The sequence below is a fragment of the Danio rerio genome, chromosome 18 (assembly GCF_052040795.2).
Source record: "Danio rerio strain M-AB ecotype USA chromosome 18, GRCz13ab, whole genome shotgun sequence".
Lineage (NCBI taxonomy): Eukaryota > Metazoa > Chordata > Actinopteri > Cypriniformes > Danionidae > Danio > Danio rerio.
Window position 1 is genome coordinate 22,218,174 of NC_141038.1, and position 22,016 is coordinate 22,240,189.

Consider the following 22,016-nt stretch of genomic DNA (forward strand, 5'->3'; position numbering starts at 1 on the left):
ACGTCCCCTTATACTTTAGTTTCTCATCAAATCTTCTGACCAATCAAACACTCTCTAGTATTGGACATTTTTGCCCCATTCACGATCTTTTTGCTATGTTGCACATTTGTTGGCAGAGCTGTGATATAAATAAATAAAACCTTTTTTTTTCATATTTTGGTTCAAATAACATCACACTAGTGAAGGGAAGTTCATTTTACCAACTTAGATGAACGAGATGAACAAATGTTTTTTTTTTGAGTGATTTTACATATTTAGTTCACTTTGCCAAAATCTGATCGAAATTAAAATGTCACAGGTTGCACAGCTTACAAACACATCTACAACTAGCCCTAATCACACTACAAATTACAGTCAGACATGATTGAGAAAATAGTCATTCATTGTTTACCTGGGTCTTTTGTCTATGATTAGCTCAGCTCGCCTCTTCTGACAAGTCTTCAAGTTTGAGTTGTTTGTTCTCGTGGCACAAACAATCACATGTTAGCTTAAATGATACACACAGTCTTAGCCGATAGCCGATAGAAATGATTAGTTCACTTTTGAGTCTTCAGATTTTTGAGTCATTCGTTCATCATATGACAGCATGTAAAGAGACGAATGACTCAAACCGAGGACTTGAGAGATGAACGGATCGATTCTTTTTCTGAAAGTATCTAGATGCAGACTTGGATTTGCAAGCTGAGACTGCATATCTCAGACATGCAATGTCAGACACAATACACTCAGTGGAGCTAGTGGCATCACTGTGAGGTGTAGGGTTAGGTGTGCACATTAAAACCATTGTATGCAGCTCAGCTTACAACTGCACCCAGTCTGCATCCAGATCCCTCTCCATATGATTGGTTTGCTGTATGTCAGTCTTTCTCATGATAAACGAATGACTCAAACTTGATAGAAGATTTGAAGGAACTAATCTTGCAAATGAACGAATCACTCCCTGAGAGGACTCATTGCTCTCGAGTCACAGTTAAGATTAGTTTAAAATGAACAAATCGTTAAAGAACGACCCATGACTGCATCACACACTGTGTTTCGGCTGAGATATTAAACTGAGGTTCTGACTCTCTGTGGTTATTAAACATCCCATTGGCACTTCTCATAAAGTATAGGGGCGTAAACAGGGTGCAAATTACAGGTGGGTTTGGGGGATCTGACCCCCGTAATTAACACTTGATTCACCCCTGAAGGACATCAAAACAAGATTTACAATAGGGGTGTGTGTGTGTGTGTGGGGGGGGGGGGGGGGTATAAATAGTAATAAATAGTTTCCTCTGATCTGTATCATAAAAAATAATAATAATTAAAAATGAGGCAAATGAGGCAACACGGTGGCGCAGTGGGTAGCGCTGTCGCCTTACAGCAAGAAGGTTGCTGCTTCAAGCCTCTCAATGTGTGTGAATGAGTATGTTTAGATGTTTCCCAGTGATGGATTGCAGCTGGAATGGCATCCGCTGTGTAAAACATATTACGACTAAGTTGGCGGTTCATTCCACTGTGACGACCCCAGATTAATAAAGGGACTAAGCCAAAATGAAAAGGAATGAATAATTAAAAATAATAGATAACTTAAATGTACATTTGACCACACCTGTAATGGTTCATACCATTGCGAATGCCTGTTCGCTCCAAAAAATGGTATTTAGCCAGCAAATCAAGAGCACCAACAGACAGCGTGAGTGTTCACAAAACTTGTTTCTTGTAAAATCAGCTTTTTTACTGTAGGTGTCCATAAAACTAGATGCATAGTTTGTGTTTTATTATACACTTGCTCACACATGGAAGTTATTCAGTGAAACTAAAAAATATGTGCAGGCATGCAAACTGTTTATTAAATATCACAAATGTCCCTGAGAACCACTCATTCTCACCTCATTCATTTGTAAAGTGCTTTGGGTAGATAACATTATACATAGATGCACTGTATAAATGTTCAAAAAATGTACTGTATAAATGTACTTCACAGGACTTTAAACTAATGATTCCTTAATCAGTATAAACCCAGGATAAACAGAATCCGTTCCGTTTTTAAAGTGTCCCTGAAATCAAAATTAGTTTTTTTGGGGTGTTACTATCAGAATGTTAGATTTAAGTTTACCTATAGTTCAGTGTACTGCAAAACAAAGATAAATATTTCATTTAGAGGATATAAGCATTCAAAACTTTCAGTTTATTATTTCAGCTTCTTATCATATTTTCTGACTAATCAAGTGATCTATAGTATCTTAAGTGACCCACCCCCTACATGACGCGGCTGAAATAACATAATATATAAACACGTATTGACAAAACTCACCATTCATACAAGTTTTTACTTAATACAAACATGTCAATTGAGACTTGAAATTGACTATTTGTAACTTGTTCAACTTTTACTTCAAGGAATTTCTTAGTAAAGAAGAATACAAGTTAATGGAGTACGATCTGAGCATCACAGAGCTGGAGCTTCAAGATGTGACTGCTTCATGGGATGAGGTGCGCTTCAGCATTCACACACGAAAAAAACATTTCCATTGAATTATACTGAGGCTCAAACACATTGCTTTTCACTTTTAGAGGCAACTAATTGCTTTGGCCTTTGTTGACTGTTTTTTGTGTATTCCAATAGAATTGCATGTTTTATTAAGCTATCAACCAATGAAGTCTGAGGTCAATGATTAACTCTAAATTACTGGAACTACATTTGGTGATATTTTCAATTGTAATTGTGACTTGGCTATTCATTTTCAGCACTCTTGGAGAACAGAGCTGTGTGAATGCATTTGTGGTGTGTATGTGTGTGGTGTGAATAAGGAGGTGTAACGCTGTGTTTCTTTAGGGGCCCGGTGAACTTTTGGAAAGGATAAAACAGGAGAACAAAGCTAATGGGCATCACAATGGAGACGCAGGCCTCTTCTTTACTAACCTGTATGTGGCTCCTGTACTGAAGGACATCAGTCTGAAGCTGAAGAAAGGAGAGATGTTGGCTGTTACTGGATCTATGGGATCTGGGAAAGTAGGAGCGCTTATTTAATTTTTTTTTTAGCTGTAATTTATTGCAAATACCATGCATAGGTGCAAGTAGTATCAATGTAAATATATTATAATCATTTAAGATGTTATAGTGAGACTACAGATGTCTATTCACAGTTAATAATAATGTTTTAACTTTTAATTAAAATTAATGTCTATTTAATGTTTATTACACAATTTTACACAACTGTATATACAATTTATGAGATAAATTAATTACATTTTTAAAATTAAAATTAAAAGCAAAATTCTTATATATTTAAAAAATGTTCAGTTTTGTAAATAGTCAAATAAATATTTAAAGAAAGAGACTAAACATTTCTGACAAATAGCTCTCACTTACAAAATCATTTATTTAATAATTAGATTTGTGATTTTTTACATAATTAAAAAAATCTAAAGTGCGGCAAAATATGTAATTCTGTACATTGTTTTTAAATTTAAATTATTAAATTAATGGTATATATATATATATATTTATTTATTTATTTAAATTATTTTTTTAATTATTTTTTTATTTACAGAATTATTTTTTAAAATTTAGAAATTTATATTTTTTAATAATATGAATTAATTATTTTGCTTTTAAAAAGGTGTTTGTACTTTTTTTTAAAGAAAAGAGTATTGTATCCACAAAGCTCTAATAACAGCGATTCAATAATTTAAATTTTGCTAAAATTTTAATAATGAATATACATATTTGAGCAAAATTTAATTTTAAATTTAATGAAATTGATAATATTAACATAATAACTTACAATTCTTAGTTATTAGTTATTAATTATATAGTTTGTACCTAATTTTATTTTGCAATTTATTAATTTAAATATAACTTAATATGTAAGGGGAAGAGTTGTCATTGTTCAGACGTGCTGTCTATATTTATAGAGCTCATTGTTGATGACCATCCTCGGGGAGCTGGTTCCCTCCTCAGGGAAGATCCGACACAGCGGTCGAATCTCCTACTCCTCCCAAACAGCCTGGATCATGCCTGGAACCATCCGAGACAACATCCTCTTTGGCCTGACCTACGACAAGTATCGCTACAAGAGTGTGGTGAAAGCGTGCCAGCTTGAGGAGGTACTTACAAATTCATCTGTCCCTCATTTCCTGAGCATTACTCCCATCTCCAGTTCCTCTCCTCTCTGACAATAGTGTTGTCAAAATACTGGAATTTCCAACCCGATTTATCTAACTCGATACCTTGTAAAATAATGTTTTGTGATATGATACTATTAAAAATATTGAGACTCTGTCTGATTGTTGATATAGTAGAGTATTAACCACAAACTTAATTTATATACATTAAAACATTTTTAAAGACAAGTAAACAGACAGTAATAAATAAATAAAACAAATTACAAACAATAACACAAATAAATACAACAGAACAAATATACAGATGAAATAAGAGCTTAACATTCTTCTTGTACATGTACTGTATAGGTCTAGTGCTTTTGCCTTTCCTATTGTTGTTTCAGACATCTTTATTTGTTTAAAAGGGACAAGGTACTTTATTCAAAAGTAAAAACTGTAAACTAGCCAAAGTTAGTCACAAGGGCTAATTTTCATCTGTTACCCCTGCAAGATTTTAAAAAGGCAACAATAAATCAAAAACAGATTATTACACATACAACATCAGTAAAATTACATACAACAAGATATTAAAAATTGCTAACAATTTCATAAAATAACAAGAGAAAAGAATTACATTTTGTCAAGAATTAAAGTAAACTAAACTGAAACTAAACTAAACTGAAATTCAACTCTGAAAACTGGACTGAGATTTACTAGAAAGTCTATGTTAAGCTGCTTTGACACAATCTACATTGTAAAAGCACTATATAAATAAACATGAACTGATTTCATTTAATTTAATTTAACTGCAATAATAAAATATAATATTTTCCTTTATTCACATCAGATACATGCGGTTTTGGTAAGAATAGCGTTCACTCGCTATATATATAAGCCACAGCCATATCACTCTGCAGCCCTAGATCGGTTACTCACTGAAGCTAAGCAGGGCTGAGCCTGGTCAGTACCTGGATGGGAGACCACTAGGGAACACTAGGTTGCTGTTGGAAGTGGTGTTAGTGAGGCCAGCAGGGGGCGCTCAACCTGTGGTCTTTGTGAGTCCTAATGCCCCAGTAAAAGGGAAGGGGACACTACACTGTCAGTGGGCGCCGTCTTTCGGATCAGATGTTAAACCGAGGTCCTGACTCTCTGTTGTCATTAAAAATCCCATGGCACTTCTCGTGAAAGAGCAGGGGTGTAACTCCGGTGTCCTGACCAAAGTCCCTCTATCGGCCCTTACGATAATGGCCTCCCCATCATCCCCTTTCCACCGAATTGGCTCTATCACTGTCTCTCCACTCCACCAATAGCTGGTGTGTGGTGAATGCACTGGCACCGTTGTCCTGTGGCAGCCGTCGCATCATCCAAGTGAATGCTGCACACTGGTGGTGGTGTGGAGAAACCCCCATATAATTGTGAAGCGCTTTGGGTGTATGGCCATACACAATAAATATGCTATATAAATACACTTTACATTACATTACATATATTCTTTTCTCAGTTGAACAGCCACTTACTTTACTTTCATGAATTTCAGAAGAAGTTGATGAATGAACATGTTGTAAATCCAGCAGCTCTAATCTCTCCGCTGATGTGCAAACTAACATGGCGGTGCCTATCACCCAACATAGATCAATTATTTTATTAAGCTGTTTAAACACCAAACCAAGTATTCTAATACGTATTTATAAATTATAATAGCAGATATTTTGTTTATATAATAAGGTTGTTTGTCAGTATTTTCAGAAAAGGGAAAATATTAACAATAAAAAGTTAGAAGTTTTAAGTTAAGGCGACATGGTGGCTCTGTGGTTAGCACTGTCGTCTTTCAGCAAGAAGGTCACTGGTTCGAGTTCCAGCTGGACAAGTTGGCATTTATGTGTGGAGTTTGCATGTTCTCCCCGTGTTCAGGTTTTCTCCAGGTGCTCCGGTTTCCCTCACATTTCAAAGACATGCGCTAAAGGTGAATTGGATGAACTAGATTGGTCATAGTGTATGAGTGTGTGTAAATGAGAGTGTATGAGTGTTTCCCAGTACTGGGTTGCGGCTGAAAGGGCATCCGCTGCATTAAACTTATGCTGGATAAGTTGATTGTTCTTTCTAATGTGCCAACCCCTGATAAATAAGGGACAAAGCCATAGGAAAATGAATGAAGAATTATTTTTAAAGTTATCTGACATAAAAAGAAGCTCAGGAGTGCAACGGAGAACTCAATAGAGAAAAAAAAGATGTTCAATCAGTTTTAAATATTAAGTTCTCCAGCATGTATTACGCTTCAATATTTAAACTAATAAAACCTGAAACATGCAAATGAGCTGCTGTAAACTCATAAAGGAACAAGGTGAAACTGTGACGGGACAGATTAGATGTGGTGTGTCGAAAACCACAACAAACTGTTTCAACTGGCCTGAATGAGAGAGATTGATATTTTTGATAACACTTGCTAGTTTAATTTCCTTTATTTTCTGACCTCACTCATCTCCTTTCTCAACCTTAAGCTCTTGCTGTTATGCTGTTTGGCTTTAGCTCTGCTTCTGTTTTTGTCTTTCTCTTTCTTTATCTTTCTTTCTCTCTGTCTGTACATGGAATGTTCACCTGGCAGTTGAACTGAGAGGCTTTGTTAGATGGAGGACTGAGTCATATTACTCTGTTCACTCTCAATCTCTTAATACCAAATCAGCCAATCGTGTGCGACTATCAAGAGCTGAAGTGTTGAGCGACAGGGCCCCTGTTTAATTGCGTCTTACACGAACGAACATTCAGATGAGAGATCCACTGAGGATACATTCGGCTGCCATCTCATATGTGTCCACTTTAGTGGATTTGTCAGGTGTAAATCCCAACATGATTTATTTTAATGAAATAAGAACTATAGTTTTGTCAGTTTTATTAAGCAAAATGTACATTTATTCTTTTGAGAAAGGCATAATTCACCCAAAAATGAAAATCCTGATTTTACTCATACTTTACTTGTTTCAAACCTTTATGATTTTTTCTCTTCTGCTTAACAGAAAAGAAGATATTTTGAAAAATGTTGGAAACCTGTAACCATTGACATTCATAGTATTTGTTTTTCCTACTATAGAAGGCAATGGTTACAGGTTTTCAGCTTTCTACAAATTATCTTCTTTTGTGTTCAGCAGAAGAGAAAAACGCATAAAGGCTTGACACCATTTGTGGGTGAGTAAATAATGAGCAAATTTACATATTTGGGTGAACTTTTTCTTAAAATTATTTTTCTCATTAGGTTGATAAAATACTTTTTAACCAGTTTATACTGAAAACAACAACAAACATAAAATAAATACACTTTCTTTAATGGATAATATGTTATTTGGTTACTGGATAATAACTGGATAGTCATTAAGTTTTATGGTAGTACTGTGTATCTCACCATTAGAAACATTTAAAAAAATGTAATAAATATTTAATAATTAAATAATTTAGCATATATATATTATATATAAAAATATTATAGCATAAAAGAGTATATTAAACATATATTATATAAATATATAATTATTTAAAACAAATATATAAATCTAAATCTAAAGTCACTGTTAAATCATTTAAGGTGCTTCCCAGTGGTGAATGTGGGATGTTTACAGTGTCAGTCCCCATATTTCCCATAGGGCTGGCAGTTAACCTGTTTCCTCTCAAACAAAGCAAGTTTTTACAGTAAATGGTGAATACAAGCGCAATTTATGACTGTTTGTTACGAAACATCCAGACTCCAGCAACAGCAGATCTTAAAGAGCAGTGTGAGGTGCCTGTTGTCATCACAATGCTAGGCTAGGCCATAACAACATAGTGAGAGAACTTCACTGTTTGTGAACTAACTAGCAAGAAGCTACAAAGTATTGTTAATTTTCAGTACACAGTGAGTCTTTATTCAGTGTCTGCTTACAGATACGAATAATTTCACAGCTTACTTTATCCTCTGTGTCTTGCATTAGAAGCAAGCTCTCAATGCAAATGCAAGACTAGCAAGATCCAATAAATGGATTTGTAGAGTCTTTAAAATGTAAAGTGGAAACGCCCAAGTTTAGTGGACTTGTGTTATCTGTGTGTTTTCTTTGTGTCGCTGATATACTAGTCTTTCAGTCCTCATTCATGTTGTGTCTGGCCTGTAAACCACAACACCAATGATTTGTTTGTGTAGGCATTTACAGTCTTTCTTATGGCATCACCTTATTTAATTATTGTTTTTAATGCTTCCACAATGGACAAACAGAGTTGATGACGAGGTAAGATCTCATGGGAATAATCTTTCATCTCAAGTTGTCTGTCGTGCCTGTTTTTTTTTTTTTACTGCTTAAATCTGAATTAAGTTAACTTAATCATTTTTACCAATTTAAGTGGATTAAACATAAAACAATTAAGTTGTGCCAAAAATGTAAAAATTGTGTTGTTATGTTGTTAATGAGTAGTTTGAACAAGCAGCAAAAGTCATTTTGAATTGTACAGAAATGTATGCTTAATGGCTTTATTAAAAACAATAACTGAAATCCTATGACTCAGCTAAATTAAAAACTGTAGTAATAGTAACTGTAGGTTGTATTTTTTAAATATATTGCAACATATGGATCTGTACAGTATTATGGCAATGTAGTGAGACCAATTACATAATCTGCTGTGTTTTATGGGAGTGGGAGGAGCTTTGCTCACTGTGGCTTTCTGATTGGTGGAGTTTTCTGAATCGCATTATGGGTAAGAAGCACACATGCTTCTTTTAAACCTGACTGTTTTCATAATATGTTGAACTAATTGAACTGATGAGTTCAACAAAAGCACATACATTTAATTAATGATCTTAGCCTCTTAAGGCCCAAGGTGTTTTTTACATGCATTTTTTATTTCTCTTTGCTATTTTGGCTTATTGGAACCTAATTAGAATAAAACCTACGTATCATCTTTTGATATGATGTACTTTTAGAGAAAAAGATGTCCATATATGTGGACTGGTGGTCAGAATTTACAAAAAACACTTTTGCCTGACTGATTTTAATGCATATTTAACAGAATTTTTTTTTTTACCATGTTTTGACTGTCAGAGATAAAAAACAAAAAAATTTCCCCATTTTGGACAGCTAAAAATAGTGTTTGGGACCTTTCATATGCTGCAAAACAGTTGCAGGATGACACTGTAACAAAATATAAAACATTCAAAGTATTTTAAACATTAAAAAGTATTTTAAATAGCCACTTAAGAGCTAAAATGTGCTGTCCACGTATGTGGACACTCGAGTCCCAGGAGGTTAGAGCTCACAGCAGGTCTGTCTTCACAGGTTTATCAGTTGTTTTCAAAATAATTTTTCTATTGTAGAACATGAATGTAGTTTTTACTTCTTCTTCAAAACATAATCCTGTTGCTCCCAAATAACAATTTAGTGCCAATTAATGGTTTTAATAAAAACGATTATGCCAATTTCAGTGCTTTGTAAGACTTTTTTGGGCCATTAGGCACACTTGTCTTGGCTCAATGTCAGATATTTAAGTTTTAAACCTGAATGTTGTAATTACTTTAACCCAGTATTTTAAGTGTGACTGCTGTGAATATGTGTTTTCCTGTGTGTGTCTGTGTACTTCAGACTCATGTAAAATAGCATGTTTGGCTTTCTCTAGATTGTCACTGTGTTACTCTGTTGTTATATGGTCTTTTATGTTGTGTGTTTTAATGTTAGGATCTGGCTGCTCTTCCAGAGAAGGATAAGATACCTATGGCTGAGGGCGGTTTAAACTTGAGCGGGGGTCAGAAGGCACGCGTGGCTCTGGCCAGGTATAGTCACACACTTCTTCACCTGCACTTGAACGTTTCACAGCTTCTCCTATGTACAGTACACCAGCACCTAAGTCTTCACTTCCCAATGGCTGCTCTTTCCCACAGCACTTTAGGGAAGATTGTAAATCATAGATGTATAGCATTTTAATGACTGCTGTTCAATCACATCAGAAACTTTACTCTCACTTAGATTTACAGTACATAATCATAAACTCAACATTAAATCACATACAATGCAATTCGATACAAACTTGTATGCATAAATAAAATGTTCTTTACTGCTTGATTGTGTTGTTTGTATAATAAACCCTTTAAATGAACCTTATTTAATAATGATGTATTTAAAGGATCACATTTGTATTAGTTAGATATCACTATTAAAAATGTAAAAAGATACAGTAATGTATTTCCGTCTGCACAGGGCTGTTTACAGAGATGCTGATCTTTACCTACTTGACGCACCATTCACTCATCTGGATATTGCAACAGAAAAGGAAATATTTGACAAGTATGTAAATCACATTTTATTTGGCAGGTGTTGTGGGAATATGAATTAGGGTCTTCAGGATACCAAACTAAAAATAAGCATTCATCTTTTTTAGTGAACAAAACATAAAAAGACATTTATATTGTATAAATGGGGTACATTTATACAATAAAAATGTCTTTTTATGTTTTGTTTATTTTAACATCACAGGTTAAACAATATTTTTTTTTCCAATTTTTACCATTTCTATAATTTTCTATAATTTCTATAAGTTATTAGCATGCAAAACTCTGGGTTCAAAGGTAAAAATCACATTATTTTTCTCCATGTGGAATTTTTTTAGTTATGCAAAGTTTAATTTTAAGTCGGTTGGATTTTGTTTTAAAGTTGATTAAATAAAAACATTTAAGGCAGCATGCAAACAATACTGAAGGCCACTGTTGCATTCTGCAAACAAACAGAAAATGTGTTGTGACCAAGCGGCAACCTCCCTTTCCCCCTTAGGAAGCCAATACGGAAGTAACTAAAACTGCAATTCATCCGAAATTCCGCTAGGCCTGGCCGCTCCTGGCTCCAAAATAGAGCAAATTTCAATTGAGCCCACTGTTAGAATGGCCAACTTTACAGCAGAAAAAAAGGTGTTTACAGCCTGGTACAAAAAAAGGTTTTGGTTAATACAGCTAATATTACCCTTCATGACAACTGCGAGGAGAGTGAATTTTTTTATAACTCATCCATTTGCTTTATATTAAGTTATATTAAGTTTGCATAATTAAGGGCGTGGCCACTTGAGTGGCCACCGTCACGTCACCTCAGCTGAATCCTGCAGATTAGCCACTGAACTCGGCATATTTATCAAATTTCTGTGTTGTTTTATGTGGCTTTACACAGTCAACTGCCTTTTGGACTTGTTTCCTACAATTATTAGATGGCATGGCATGCTGAGTGAACTTAATTGTGCTCACAAACCATTCACGTGGCCTCCATTTACCATGTGAGTAAAGTTATATACTTATATACCATCTCTATACATGTATTTGTTTTAAGATCATTTATCATTCATATTTTTATTTAGAGCTGTAATGCACTCCAGAATCTGACAAATTGATTAGCTGTAGGCTCTAGATCAGTCATCTGAAGCGTTGTCATACAGTGTCATGCTGGATTTCATCAATAGTCTTACATTAACTAACACAGATTATATCTGAAGTGTTTGGAAGTAATTCGCGTTTTCCTCCTGTTGAAAAACGTCATAAGAACAATGTTTAATGGCTCAATGTATTACAGCAGTGTATTTAAAAGTCTAAACACTTTATTGATATAGTGTACAACCAAGCACATGTGGTCAGAACACAAACGAGTCGCAGGTGATAAAGTATTAAGCATTTCTCCCAAAGTAAAGTGTGTCTGAACCTGGTCCAAGCAAAATGGCAGCAGGTGTCTGTAGCTCCGCTCACTCTCTGCCTCTTTTCCCTTGTTTGGTATCCCGCCGTGGGTGTGATGACGAGCGAACAAAATGGCGACGGTTGGCCGCGCCTACTTGTGGCTTTTTTTGCGCTCTTTAGAAACCTATGGGTGACGTCACGGATACTACGTCCATATATTTTCACAGTCTATGGTTGTGATTTCTTACCAGTGGAAGAAACCAAATCAGAAACAAATGACAACAGATGCTATGTTAAATTTACTTTTCAAATACTGTTGTTACCTCATTTTTTAAAATCTATAACCTCACTTTTACTCCTTGACCTAGATGCCTCTGTAAACTGATGGCCTCAAAGACACGCATCTTGGTCACAAATAAGATTGAACATTTGAAGCGGGCTGATAAGATCCTACTGCTTCACAACGGCGAAAGCTTTTTCTACGGCACCTTTCCAGAGCTTCAGTCAGAGCGGCCGGATTTCAGCTCTTTGCTTCTTGGTTTGGAGGCCTACGACAATATCAGTGCCGAACGTCGCTGCTCCATCCTTACCGAGACCCTCCATCGCGTCTCAGTAGATGAAAGCGCCGGCATGCAACCTGAACGCTCGGCTTTTCGTCAGGTGCCTCCAACCAAGCCCATGTACATCGACGAAAGAAAAGCTTCAGTGATCGTCAACCCTCTTGGGGTGGCTCGTAAGGCATCTTTCATTCAGGTCCCAGAGGAAGAGGTGCGGAGATCATTACCTGACAGAAAGTTCTCCCTGGTGCCTGAGAACGAGTTAGTGGATGAGTCCTTCATGGGGAGCGATGTGTATCATAACCATGGAGTGCATATGGCTGGTCAGAGGAGGCAGTCGGTGTTAGCCTTTATGACCAATGCACAGGGCCAGGGTCGTCGCGAGCACCTCCAGTCATCTTTCCGCAGACGTCTTTCTGTCGTGCCTCAGAGTGAACTGGCATCTGAGCTGGACATCTACACTCGCCGGTTATCGGACAGCACGTATGACATGACTGGCATCCTGGAGGAAGAAAACATTGAGGTGAGAATTTTTTTCCTGTTGCCATCAATTGTTGAAGTCTTAATCATGATAGATGGTGTTATCACAGTATTGACCTAAGCTTTAAAAAATACTTTAACAGGTATAATAACCAAAAACTCTTTGTGTATTGCTAATGATAATGATTGTTCTCAGCTAGTCCTGCATCAGCTCATGATTGATTCTCCATTCAGATGATTCCTAACTCATATTTAATCATTTTCAGATGAGTGTTATGGCGGCCCAGTCATTAGCACTGTTGCCTCACAGCAGGAATGTCTCTGGTTAAAGTCCGTATAAAACCAGTTGACATTTCTGTGCGGAGTTTGCTCATTCTCCCTGTGCTTGCATGGGTTTTCCCCGGGTTATCCGGTTTCCTCACACAGTCCAAAAAATTAATCAACCTAAATAAATTGAACAGACCAAATTGATACAACAGCCAAGCTCTTAGCGAGTACACCTCTTTTCTGCCATTCTATATCTGTCATTAGCCACAAATAATCGGGGGGGCGTTCATTATTATCTACCTGAGCTTAAACACCCCTCTTGCCCTTCAAACGGGAGAAGGCCCAGGGCTCGAGAATCTCATAAGCTAAGGGTCTCTCTCGTTAAGTGAGAACTCTTGAAATAAACCTGGCACGCACAGGACGTTAACATGACGTCAGATTGACGTTGCACCCCAACGTCGTGGGATGTTGCATTTTGTTTAAAAATGAAAATCGGGTTGACGTCAGAACCCAACGTCAGGCCGACATCAGAACGTTAGGCTATAGTCAATGTCCGACGTCAGACAGATGTTGCATTTTACTTTTCAATGCAACCTAACAACAACCAAATATCAATGTCTAATGAGGTTACAGCTTGATGTTGTGTGTATGTTACCACTATGACGTCTATCAGACGTTGGATTTTGGTTGCTATAACCGAGGAATAAATGTCAGTATTTAACGTCAGTATGACGTTGGTTTATGATGTTAGCTCGATGTTGGATTTTGCTCACTTTCCAACACAACCTAAAATCAACAAAACATCAACGTCATTTCACATCAATATTGAACGTTAAAATAACGCTGTCCTTAGATGCTGGAGATCTAAATATAACCTAATGTTACAGTTTAATTAAGTTGTCTAGGGAAAATAAACGTAACACTTATGTTAAATTATTACTGATTAGATGGATGGAAAATACACCAGGACACAACATTTACGGTCAATTTGTTTATTCCTCTTACGAGGAGAAGAAAAATGAAGCCAACAAAAGAGAGGATTACATGTGTGCGCTTTGTACAATGTATATATAATAATAATAAATCAAAAGTTTTAGGGGAAAAAGGAACTAGAGTGGCGCCAAAGCAAAGAACTAAACAAAACCAAAAGCCACCTAAACTAGAACACAAGATCCCCCTCTAAACTTACTAATAAAAATCAAAATGTGAAAAAGAAACCGAAATCTTCAGTGTTTGCGACGCCACACCTAAACTCCCTGAAATAATAAGCAAAAATACAAAATGTGGCGCTCACCCACTTACCTAGTGTTTCTGAACATTTCCCCAAAAAGGAATGATAAACTCTTTAACCATGACCTAATTTACATCGATGTAATTATTCAGAAACACAGAACAAAGCATACATTATGAACAGCAGCGAGCGAACACAAACCAACACACCACACATAGCACTCTGAAAAGCAAGGCATGCCGGTCAAATTTAAAGTTCGCGGAACGAAGTCCAATTGGTCCAAGAGGAAACGCCCTAATGAGGAGTGACAGGCTCGGGATCCAATCAGCAGGTACCTAGCAGAGAAAAAGTAGCGGAACAAAAGGTGATAAGACGAGACAAAGAGCGAATGACAGATAAGGAGATGCGAAGGGAGCAAAGGGAGACAAGCAAAACAGAGAGGGAGAAGGCACAAAAATACAAACTCCCATGGACCGTAACACCTAATGTTACCGTCTTATGATGTTGTGTGTCTGCTGGGAATGTTTTAAACAAATAAAATTCCAAAAGGATGATAACATACAATAAATTACTATATTTAATCTGATGCATTTGCCTTTGCAGGCATGCTTAACTGATGAAATTGATGAAATAGAAGAAACATTCGAGACGACAAAGTGGAACACATACGTCAGATATGTGTCAAATAATAAAAGCCTTCTTTATGTTCTGATCTTCATCCTCTTTATTGCTGCAATTGAGGTATGCCATTTTTTTGTTTCTCTGTTTATTACTACTATATGATAGCAATGCAATTGTTTCAATGTCAACTGTTTCATTGTTGAATGATTGACAAATATGCATCGTATTTAAGTTTTTTAGTTTATGTCAAAACTATTTAATCCTTATACATTTGAAATACAATTCCAATTCATACATCTTATTACTGGAATACTTTCAGTAAATATTTCTGAAGTTTATGAGTTCTTAAGGATTATATGACACTAAATTCTGAAGAAATAGTTACAGAAAATGTGTTGCATTTTAAAATACAAAACAATAGAAAACTGGTCAATTATAATAATATTTAACAAAAATATGCCTTTTTATTACAGTATATTTTGTCAGATAAATGCAGTATCAGTGAACACAAGACAAACCAGAAATGTTACATCTAACCTACTTTTGAACAGTAGTGTAATACATTTAATAATTTAACCAATCTTAATTTATTTTGTTTTTTAGATTGCAGGATCTGTAGCAGGGATTTTTCTGATAACCGAGTAAGTTTTTCTTCTTATAGTACCTTGATTGCCCTTTACTTGTCAAGCATTCTTCATTAACAGAGTGAAATGTTGTTTTAATCACTAAATACTTTCATGCTTCCAGTGAACTTTGGAGAGAGGAACATCAACGATCTGAGCCAAACATGACAAAGCACTCCAACGCGTCTTCATCTGGACAAACATATGCCATCACTGTGACTCCCACAAGCAGCTATTACATTCTCTACATATATGTGGCCACGTCAGAGAGCCTCCTCGCGATGGGATTTTTCAGAGGTCTTCCGTTTGTACACACAACCATCACCATCTCCAAAAAACTGCACCAGAAGATGCTACATGCTGTTCTCAGTGCTCCCATGTCTGTACTCAACACTATGAAGACAGGTTAGTCAGTATTTAGGACTGAAATGGTCAAGGTAAAACTTGCTTCACAGGTGTGGTTTTTGACGTAATACTTTACTGTTTATATTGTTTTTGCAGGCCGAATCATGAATAGATTCACCAAAGATATGGCCACAATAGACGACATGCTTCCTCTCCTCATGTTTGACTTTGTCCAGGTTTGTGAATCCTTTAATAAACTTTAGGAATGATAATGTAGTGTTTAAAAGTGAGTACATGGGTTTTAGCTTTCTCAGTCATGCAATCTACCAGTTTGCACTGCAAAAAATAAAAATAAAAAAGTCACTGGCTCGAGCCGTGTCTGGGTCAGTTGGCATTTCTGTGTGGAGTTTGCATGTTCTCCGTGTTCAGGTGCTCCGGTTTCCCTCAAAGTCCATAGACATGTGGTATAGGTGAATTGTCCGTAGTACATGTGTGTGAATGCAAGAGTGTATGGGTGTTTCCCAGTGATTGGTTGCAGCTGGAAGGGCATCCGCTGTGTAAAACATGTGCTGTATAAGACTAATTAAGAGACTAAGCCAAAAAGAAAATGAATGAATGAATAGATTTTTGTTATTCACAGGTATTTTCTGTTTAATTACACTTTTGATATTGCACTATGGGAACTTGAGTTCAGCTCAGACAACTTTCAATGATAAAAATGTTAGTTTGTTAATGTTTAAGTGACTATTATTGACAGTTTTAATTGTTTAAAATATATTATATAAAAAAAATAGGTCCCACTTTATATTAAGTGTCCCTAACTACTATGTACTTACATCAAAAAAATAAATACAATGTACTTACTGTGTTTATAACGTATTTGAGAACACCTGTGGTGCTTTTGAGTTGGGATAGAGGTTGGGTTATGGACAGGTTTGGTGGCATGGGTAGGATGAAGGGTAGGTTAAGGTGTAAGGGATGGTCAACAATGTATATACAAATGCAATTACAAAAGTTAATTACAGATGTAGTTACATATATGTATTTAATCAAGCATAAGTACACAGTAAATACACAATAAGTACATTGTAACAAACTATTAGTTCCTATGTAAGTACATGTTAGTTAAGGCCACTTAATATAAAGTGGGACCAAAAAATACTATATGAATAGAAATAAATCTGTAAAATAACAGAAAGAGTACTGACAGATCATTACCTGGTTGTTGTAGCATGATTTATATGACCACACCACACATTTTGTTGATTCAAACTACTGAAACTATCAATCAACAGAACATTCAACATCTGACGATAAGACATAAGAACAATTTTAAAAACATTTAAAATGTAAAACACTACAACTATCAGAAATTGTTTAATTACTACAATATAAAAAGTAAATAACGTGTGAATAATCTCTTATTCTTATTTTATAAATTAAATGTTTTTAAACATTATGTTTATTGGGTTTTTACAAGTTAAGCACAAAGTATACAAGTACAGAATAATCTAAATAGATCTTTCATCCCCACACAGACTGCCCTATACATGCTCTAAATCTCCCAACCATAGTGCCACAAATAAACTATGAATAAAATTAAAACATGAAAACATAAAAAGTCAGGTTCTGTCTAAGCATTCTGTTCTGTTATACCCAAGTGAGAAATGAAGCTGCCCCAGTATTTGACAAACAAATCTTTTTCAAGCGAAACGCATTACATTAAATATGCACTAAAAATGCATTTTCGCATGTAAGATGATACTTCTTTAATTCACATGGAAGCTGAAGGTTGTAGAAATTTATTTAATCTATTTTATTATAATCACACTTGATAAAACTGTCTGCAGAAACACTTTGATTGAAAAAGAACACAATCTCATTTGAATTTACATGGAAGCTAAAAGTGGTTTAAAATCCTTCCATCTCAAGGTTTTACATTTTATGTCTGCTAGTAAGGCTAGTAAGGCTATTAATGTTTTGATAATCAAGTAGGGAAGAATCTCCTAAGAGGGTCTAGGCCACAGGTGTCAAACTCAGTTCCAAAAGGGCCGCAGCTCTGCACAGTTTAGTTCCAACCCTAATTAAACACACCTGATCAAACTATTTGAGTCCTTCAGGCTTGTTTGAAACCTACAGGTAAGTGTGTTGGAGCAGGGTTGGAACTAAACTGTGCAGGGCTTGAGTTTGACAACCCTGGTCTAGGCTCTCTAGGCACATTAGTACCTACAACTATGGCAATAACCTCTAAGACCTCTTTCCTTATAAATTAAATGTAATTTAAAGGGCTATAATTAAGAATTTTAATAAGCTTGTGGTGACGCAGTGGCGCAGTAGGTAGTGCTGTCCCCTGTGTGTTGAGTTTGCATGTTCTCCCTGCTTTTGCGTGGGTTTCCTCTGGATGATCCAGTTTCCCCCACAGTCTAAAGACATGCGGTATAGGTGATTTGGATAGGCTAAATTCCCTGTGATGGGTTGCAGCTGGAAGGGCATCTGCTGCATGAAACATATATGCTGGATAAGTTGGTGGTTCATTCCGCTGTGGCGACCCCAGATTATTAAAGGGACTAAGCCTATAAGAAAATGAATGAATGAATAAATAATAAATTTGATAAATTTAATAAATGAAAGAATATATAAATATAAAACAAACAAATAAATAAAAGTGTTGTATTATTGATTATTATTACATTTTAAATACTCTGATTTATAATCAGTTAAATAAAGCAGCTTTTATTTGAAGCAAAAAAGCTTTTATTAACAATATAATTATTTTTACTGGCACTTTTTTATTTATTTAAATCATCTTTGCTGAATAAAGGCATCAACTTCCTGTGACAAACAGAACATTGAATATTTCAACATCTTTTTTCTTCCAACAGCTGACAGTAGTGGTGGTTGGATGTATTCTTGTGGTGTCCATTGTGCGGCCGTATATATTCCTCGCTGCTACTCCCCTGGCCATTATTTTCATTGTGATGAGGAAGTACTTTCTCCGCACGGGTCAACAGCTTAAACAGCTGGAGACAGAAGGTAAGGCTAGATAATGTGAGCATTCTTCGCATGCAGTTGTTAGATGCGTCTTTGCCATTGGCAGCAGGATCCCTGACGCACTGGCGTGTGGCTTTCTGCCAGCCTTGAGAAGGGGCAGTTACACACAGGGCCCTAATGGGAGGTCAGTGCTAGGTCTAAAAACAGAGGAGGAGCAGAGGAAGGATGAGTTAACCAGAAAGAGAAAGGATATCTCTGAGGAAATGGCATGGGCTGGAGGTCAAAACAGAGTCTCTCGACCAATCATCCGTGGTCTATTGGGCTCTATTAAAATTCATAATTTTAGAATGTAATAATTAGTGTAAAACCGTAAAAATGTATTTAATTTTTAATGCAAACATTATTAGGTCTTACATGTGAAACATATTTTTTGCCTCATTAAAAACATACATGTGCATTTGTTGCCTCATTGGAAACATATGCATCAAATTCAACAATATGCACATTAAAGGGGACCTATAATGCAAAAAATCTATTTATAAAGAGTTCAAACACAGTTGCGGGGGAACAATCTGCGAATATAACCAGCTTCTATTAGTAGAAATGTATTAAGTCTATTTTATTATAATCACACTTCATAAAGTGCCGTTTGATTGACATTCTCCCTTTGAACGTGTCATCAAAGGGGGAAAGCCATGCCCATTAGTGACAATCTCTCCCTTATTAGCATAGGATTTTAGTCTTGTTTTTGAATCTGCCACTATGCTAACACATAGGCATTTGAAACTCCGCCCTCTTTTGAAAAAGAGCCCAGTCTCATTTGAAATTAAAGCGAGAGTCACCAAAATGGCACAATTAGGATCAAAGCCTAAAATGGGTGGTTTCAAAGAGATATAATGTTGCTTGCCCTTTACAGAAAAACCTGTCCCATTTTCAAAATAAGAGTCTATAATAAGTAAGTATAATACAAGCTTAGATAAACTTAAAAGTATAGGGAAAATGTTGTTGTAATCTCAGTAGGAAACATTGTGGCCAGTCAAACTCAGCCTATGGTGTTCATAAAAATGAGCTTGTGCAGATTGACACAGTCAGTATTTTTTTGTCCGACTGGCCTGTTTTACTTCAGGATTTTACACTCAGGAGATTAACATGAAAATGAGGAAACAATGGTGTTTGAGGCTCATGGCTTGTCATTTCCATAGACTGAACTTTTACAATTCAGTTATACCTAGGGACAGTATATGCAGAATTTCATTCTACAGCATCTATGTATTTCACCGTCATCTGTGGCACACATTTTTGATAGCAAAAAGGCTCAGGAAAAGGAACAGAGAAATAAATGTCCTGCCCTCTGTCCATTGGCCTTCAGGAGACCTTATAAACAAACTGAACTAATCCACAATAAGTTCCTTATATAAATAATGATTTAAGATACTGTCAGTTTCATCTGAAAACACAGCAATATGTACATGCTGTTTTTCTCTTCACTTGTTTAAATGAGTAAGGTCATTCCTACATCTTAACTACTAGTTACAGCGCATAAAAAATGTATTATTTGTCAAGCTCATTAGTTCATAAGAGAAACAATTTGCCCTATAATCACTTTCATATTTCCATTATATTTTACTTGGCCTGTTTGTGATAATCTTTAGTGAAAACAAGCCACGAAAGAAATAATTCTGTGTAAATTATTAGAACTTCGAAAATAAATTGGAGTAGAACCTTGATATTATAGTTTCATTCTCTACAGCATCTTTATAAACATGTGCAGATGATTAAATTTCATTCTAATTGTTCAAATTGGCAATTATTCTACAAATCCCATTTATTCCAGACTATGGTACCTGATAAACTTTGGTCCACACTTGATATCGCACATCCTGACTATCACGGATGTATACAGTATATCACATTGTTGATGCTGAAACAATATACTGTACAGCCGTAACAGTCGACGTTCTTCCCTCTGTCAGTCTGTCCAGGGCCACCGAAAAAGCAACTAGGGCTTTCCGTACTTTGTAATACTGTGTTGGCAAAACGCTGCACAGGGATTTCCTTTTCTGCCATCCTGATATCATTCACTCACCGTCCGCAACTGATGAGCAACAAGCCTCATGGCGGGGATCCCAGAAAACTGCAATGCCATTGATTTTCATGCTAAAAGAGCTCAAGGCATTGTCTTGCTTACAGAAAGAGAAAGGAATGCTGCAAGGAAATACGTGATGAATGAGAGAAATGTGATGATTTAGTTATATTGTGGGCAGCCGAACTTAGGTGGATTAGTTCATTTTGTTTAGGGGGTCACCTGAAGGCCAAAGGACAGAGGGCAGGACTTTTATTTCTTCCTTCCTTTTCCTGAGCCCTTCTGCTATTGAAAATGTGTGGCACAGATGATGGCGAAATACAATAAGTGCTCCAGATTGACAGTTAAAGTAGTAGTTGACCTAAAAACTAGGGGGGGGGGGGGGTAAATTCAGATCCTGTCAATTTTACCAGAAAATACAGCAATACGTGCTGTTTTGCTCTTTACTGGTTTAAGTGAAGTGAATCAGATCTTTACTACTAGTTATAGCACATAATAAACTTAAAATAACATCTCATGTCTCATGTAATGAGACTGTATCTTAGAATTAGATTTACCTCAGGCAAGTGTTATTAGTTAAACTTATTAGTTCAGCAGAGAAGCAAACTATATTTGCACTACAGTCGCTTTCATATTTCCATTATATTTTACTTAGCCTCTCCATAAAACTCCTTCATAAAATAAGATGTGAAAGAATTATTTCTGTGTAAATTAGTAAATCTTTAAAAACAAACCCTGATTTTAGAACTCGATTTAATGTAAAAACAACAATTCATTTGTATGTGCATAGATTATCATATTAAAAAATCTCTGTAGTTGTAGTTATTAATATTGTAGTAATGTGCAATACAGTTCTCTATACAGTTTACTTTTAATGGACTGATGTTGTTCTTACATCTCAAGATCTCAATCTTTTATCTATGCTTTTTCTGTTGATGAGTGAATACAGTTTCACTAGAGGTTATTGGCGTACTCCTGTCTAAGAATCCCCAGACGCTTTTGTTTTGTTTCCTTTAATAAGAAATAATTTAGGATCCTGTCAATTTCATCATAAAATACAACAATACATGCTGTT

At 35.8% G+C, this 22,016-nt stretch overlaps 1 protein-coding gene across 2 annotated transcripts in view; it reads left to right on the forward strand.

Moving 5' to 3' along the window:
• cftr (CF transmembrane conductance regulator) overlaps positions 1 to 22,016 on the forward strand; it is a 47,003-nt gene that overhangs the window by 10,786 nt on the left and 14,201 nt on the right. For both annotated transcript variants that reach the window (XR_015514346.1, NM_001044883.1), the window contains 11 exon segments: positions 2,383 to 2,475; positions 2,819 to 2,995; positions 3,901 to 4,092; positions 9,774 to 9,868; positions 10,293 to 10,379; positions 12,112 to 12,823; positions 14,882 to 15,019; positions 15,503 to 15,540; positions 15,647 to 15,927; positions 16,024 to 16,103; positions 18,750 to 18,900. Coding sequence is in view for 1 of the 2 variants with exons in the window: in NM_001044883.1 (NP_001038348.1) it covers positions 2,383 to 2,475; positions 2,819 to 2,995; positions 3,901 to 4,092; positions 9,774 to 9,868; positions 10,293 to 10,379; positions 12,112 to 12,823; positions 14,882 to 15,019; positions 15,503 to 15,540; positions 15,647 to 15,927; positions 16,024 to 16,103; positions 18,750 to 18,900 (2,044 nt within the window). In the remaining variant the exon portion in view is untranslated.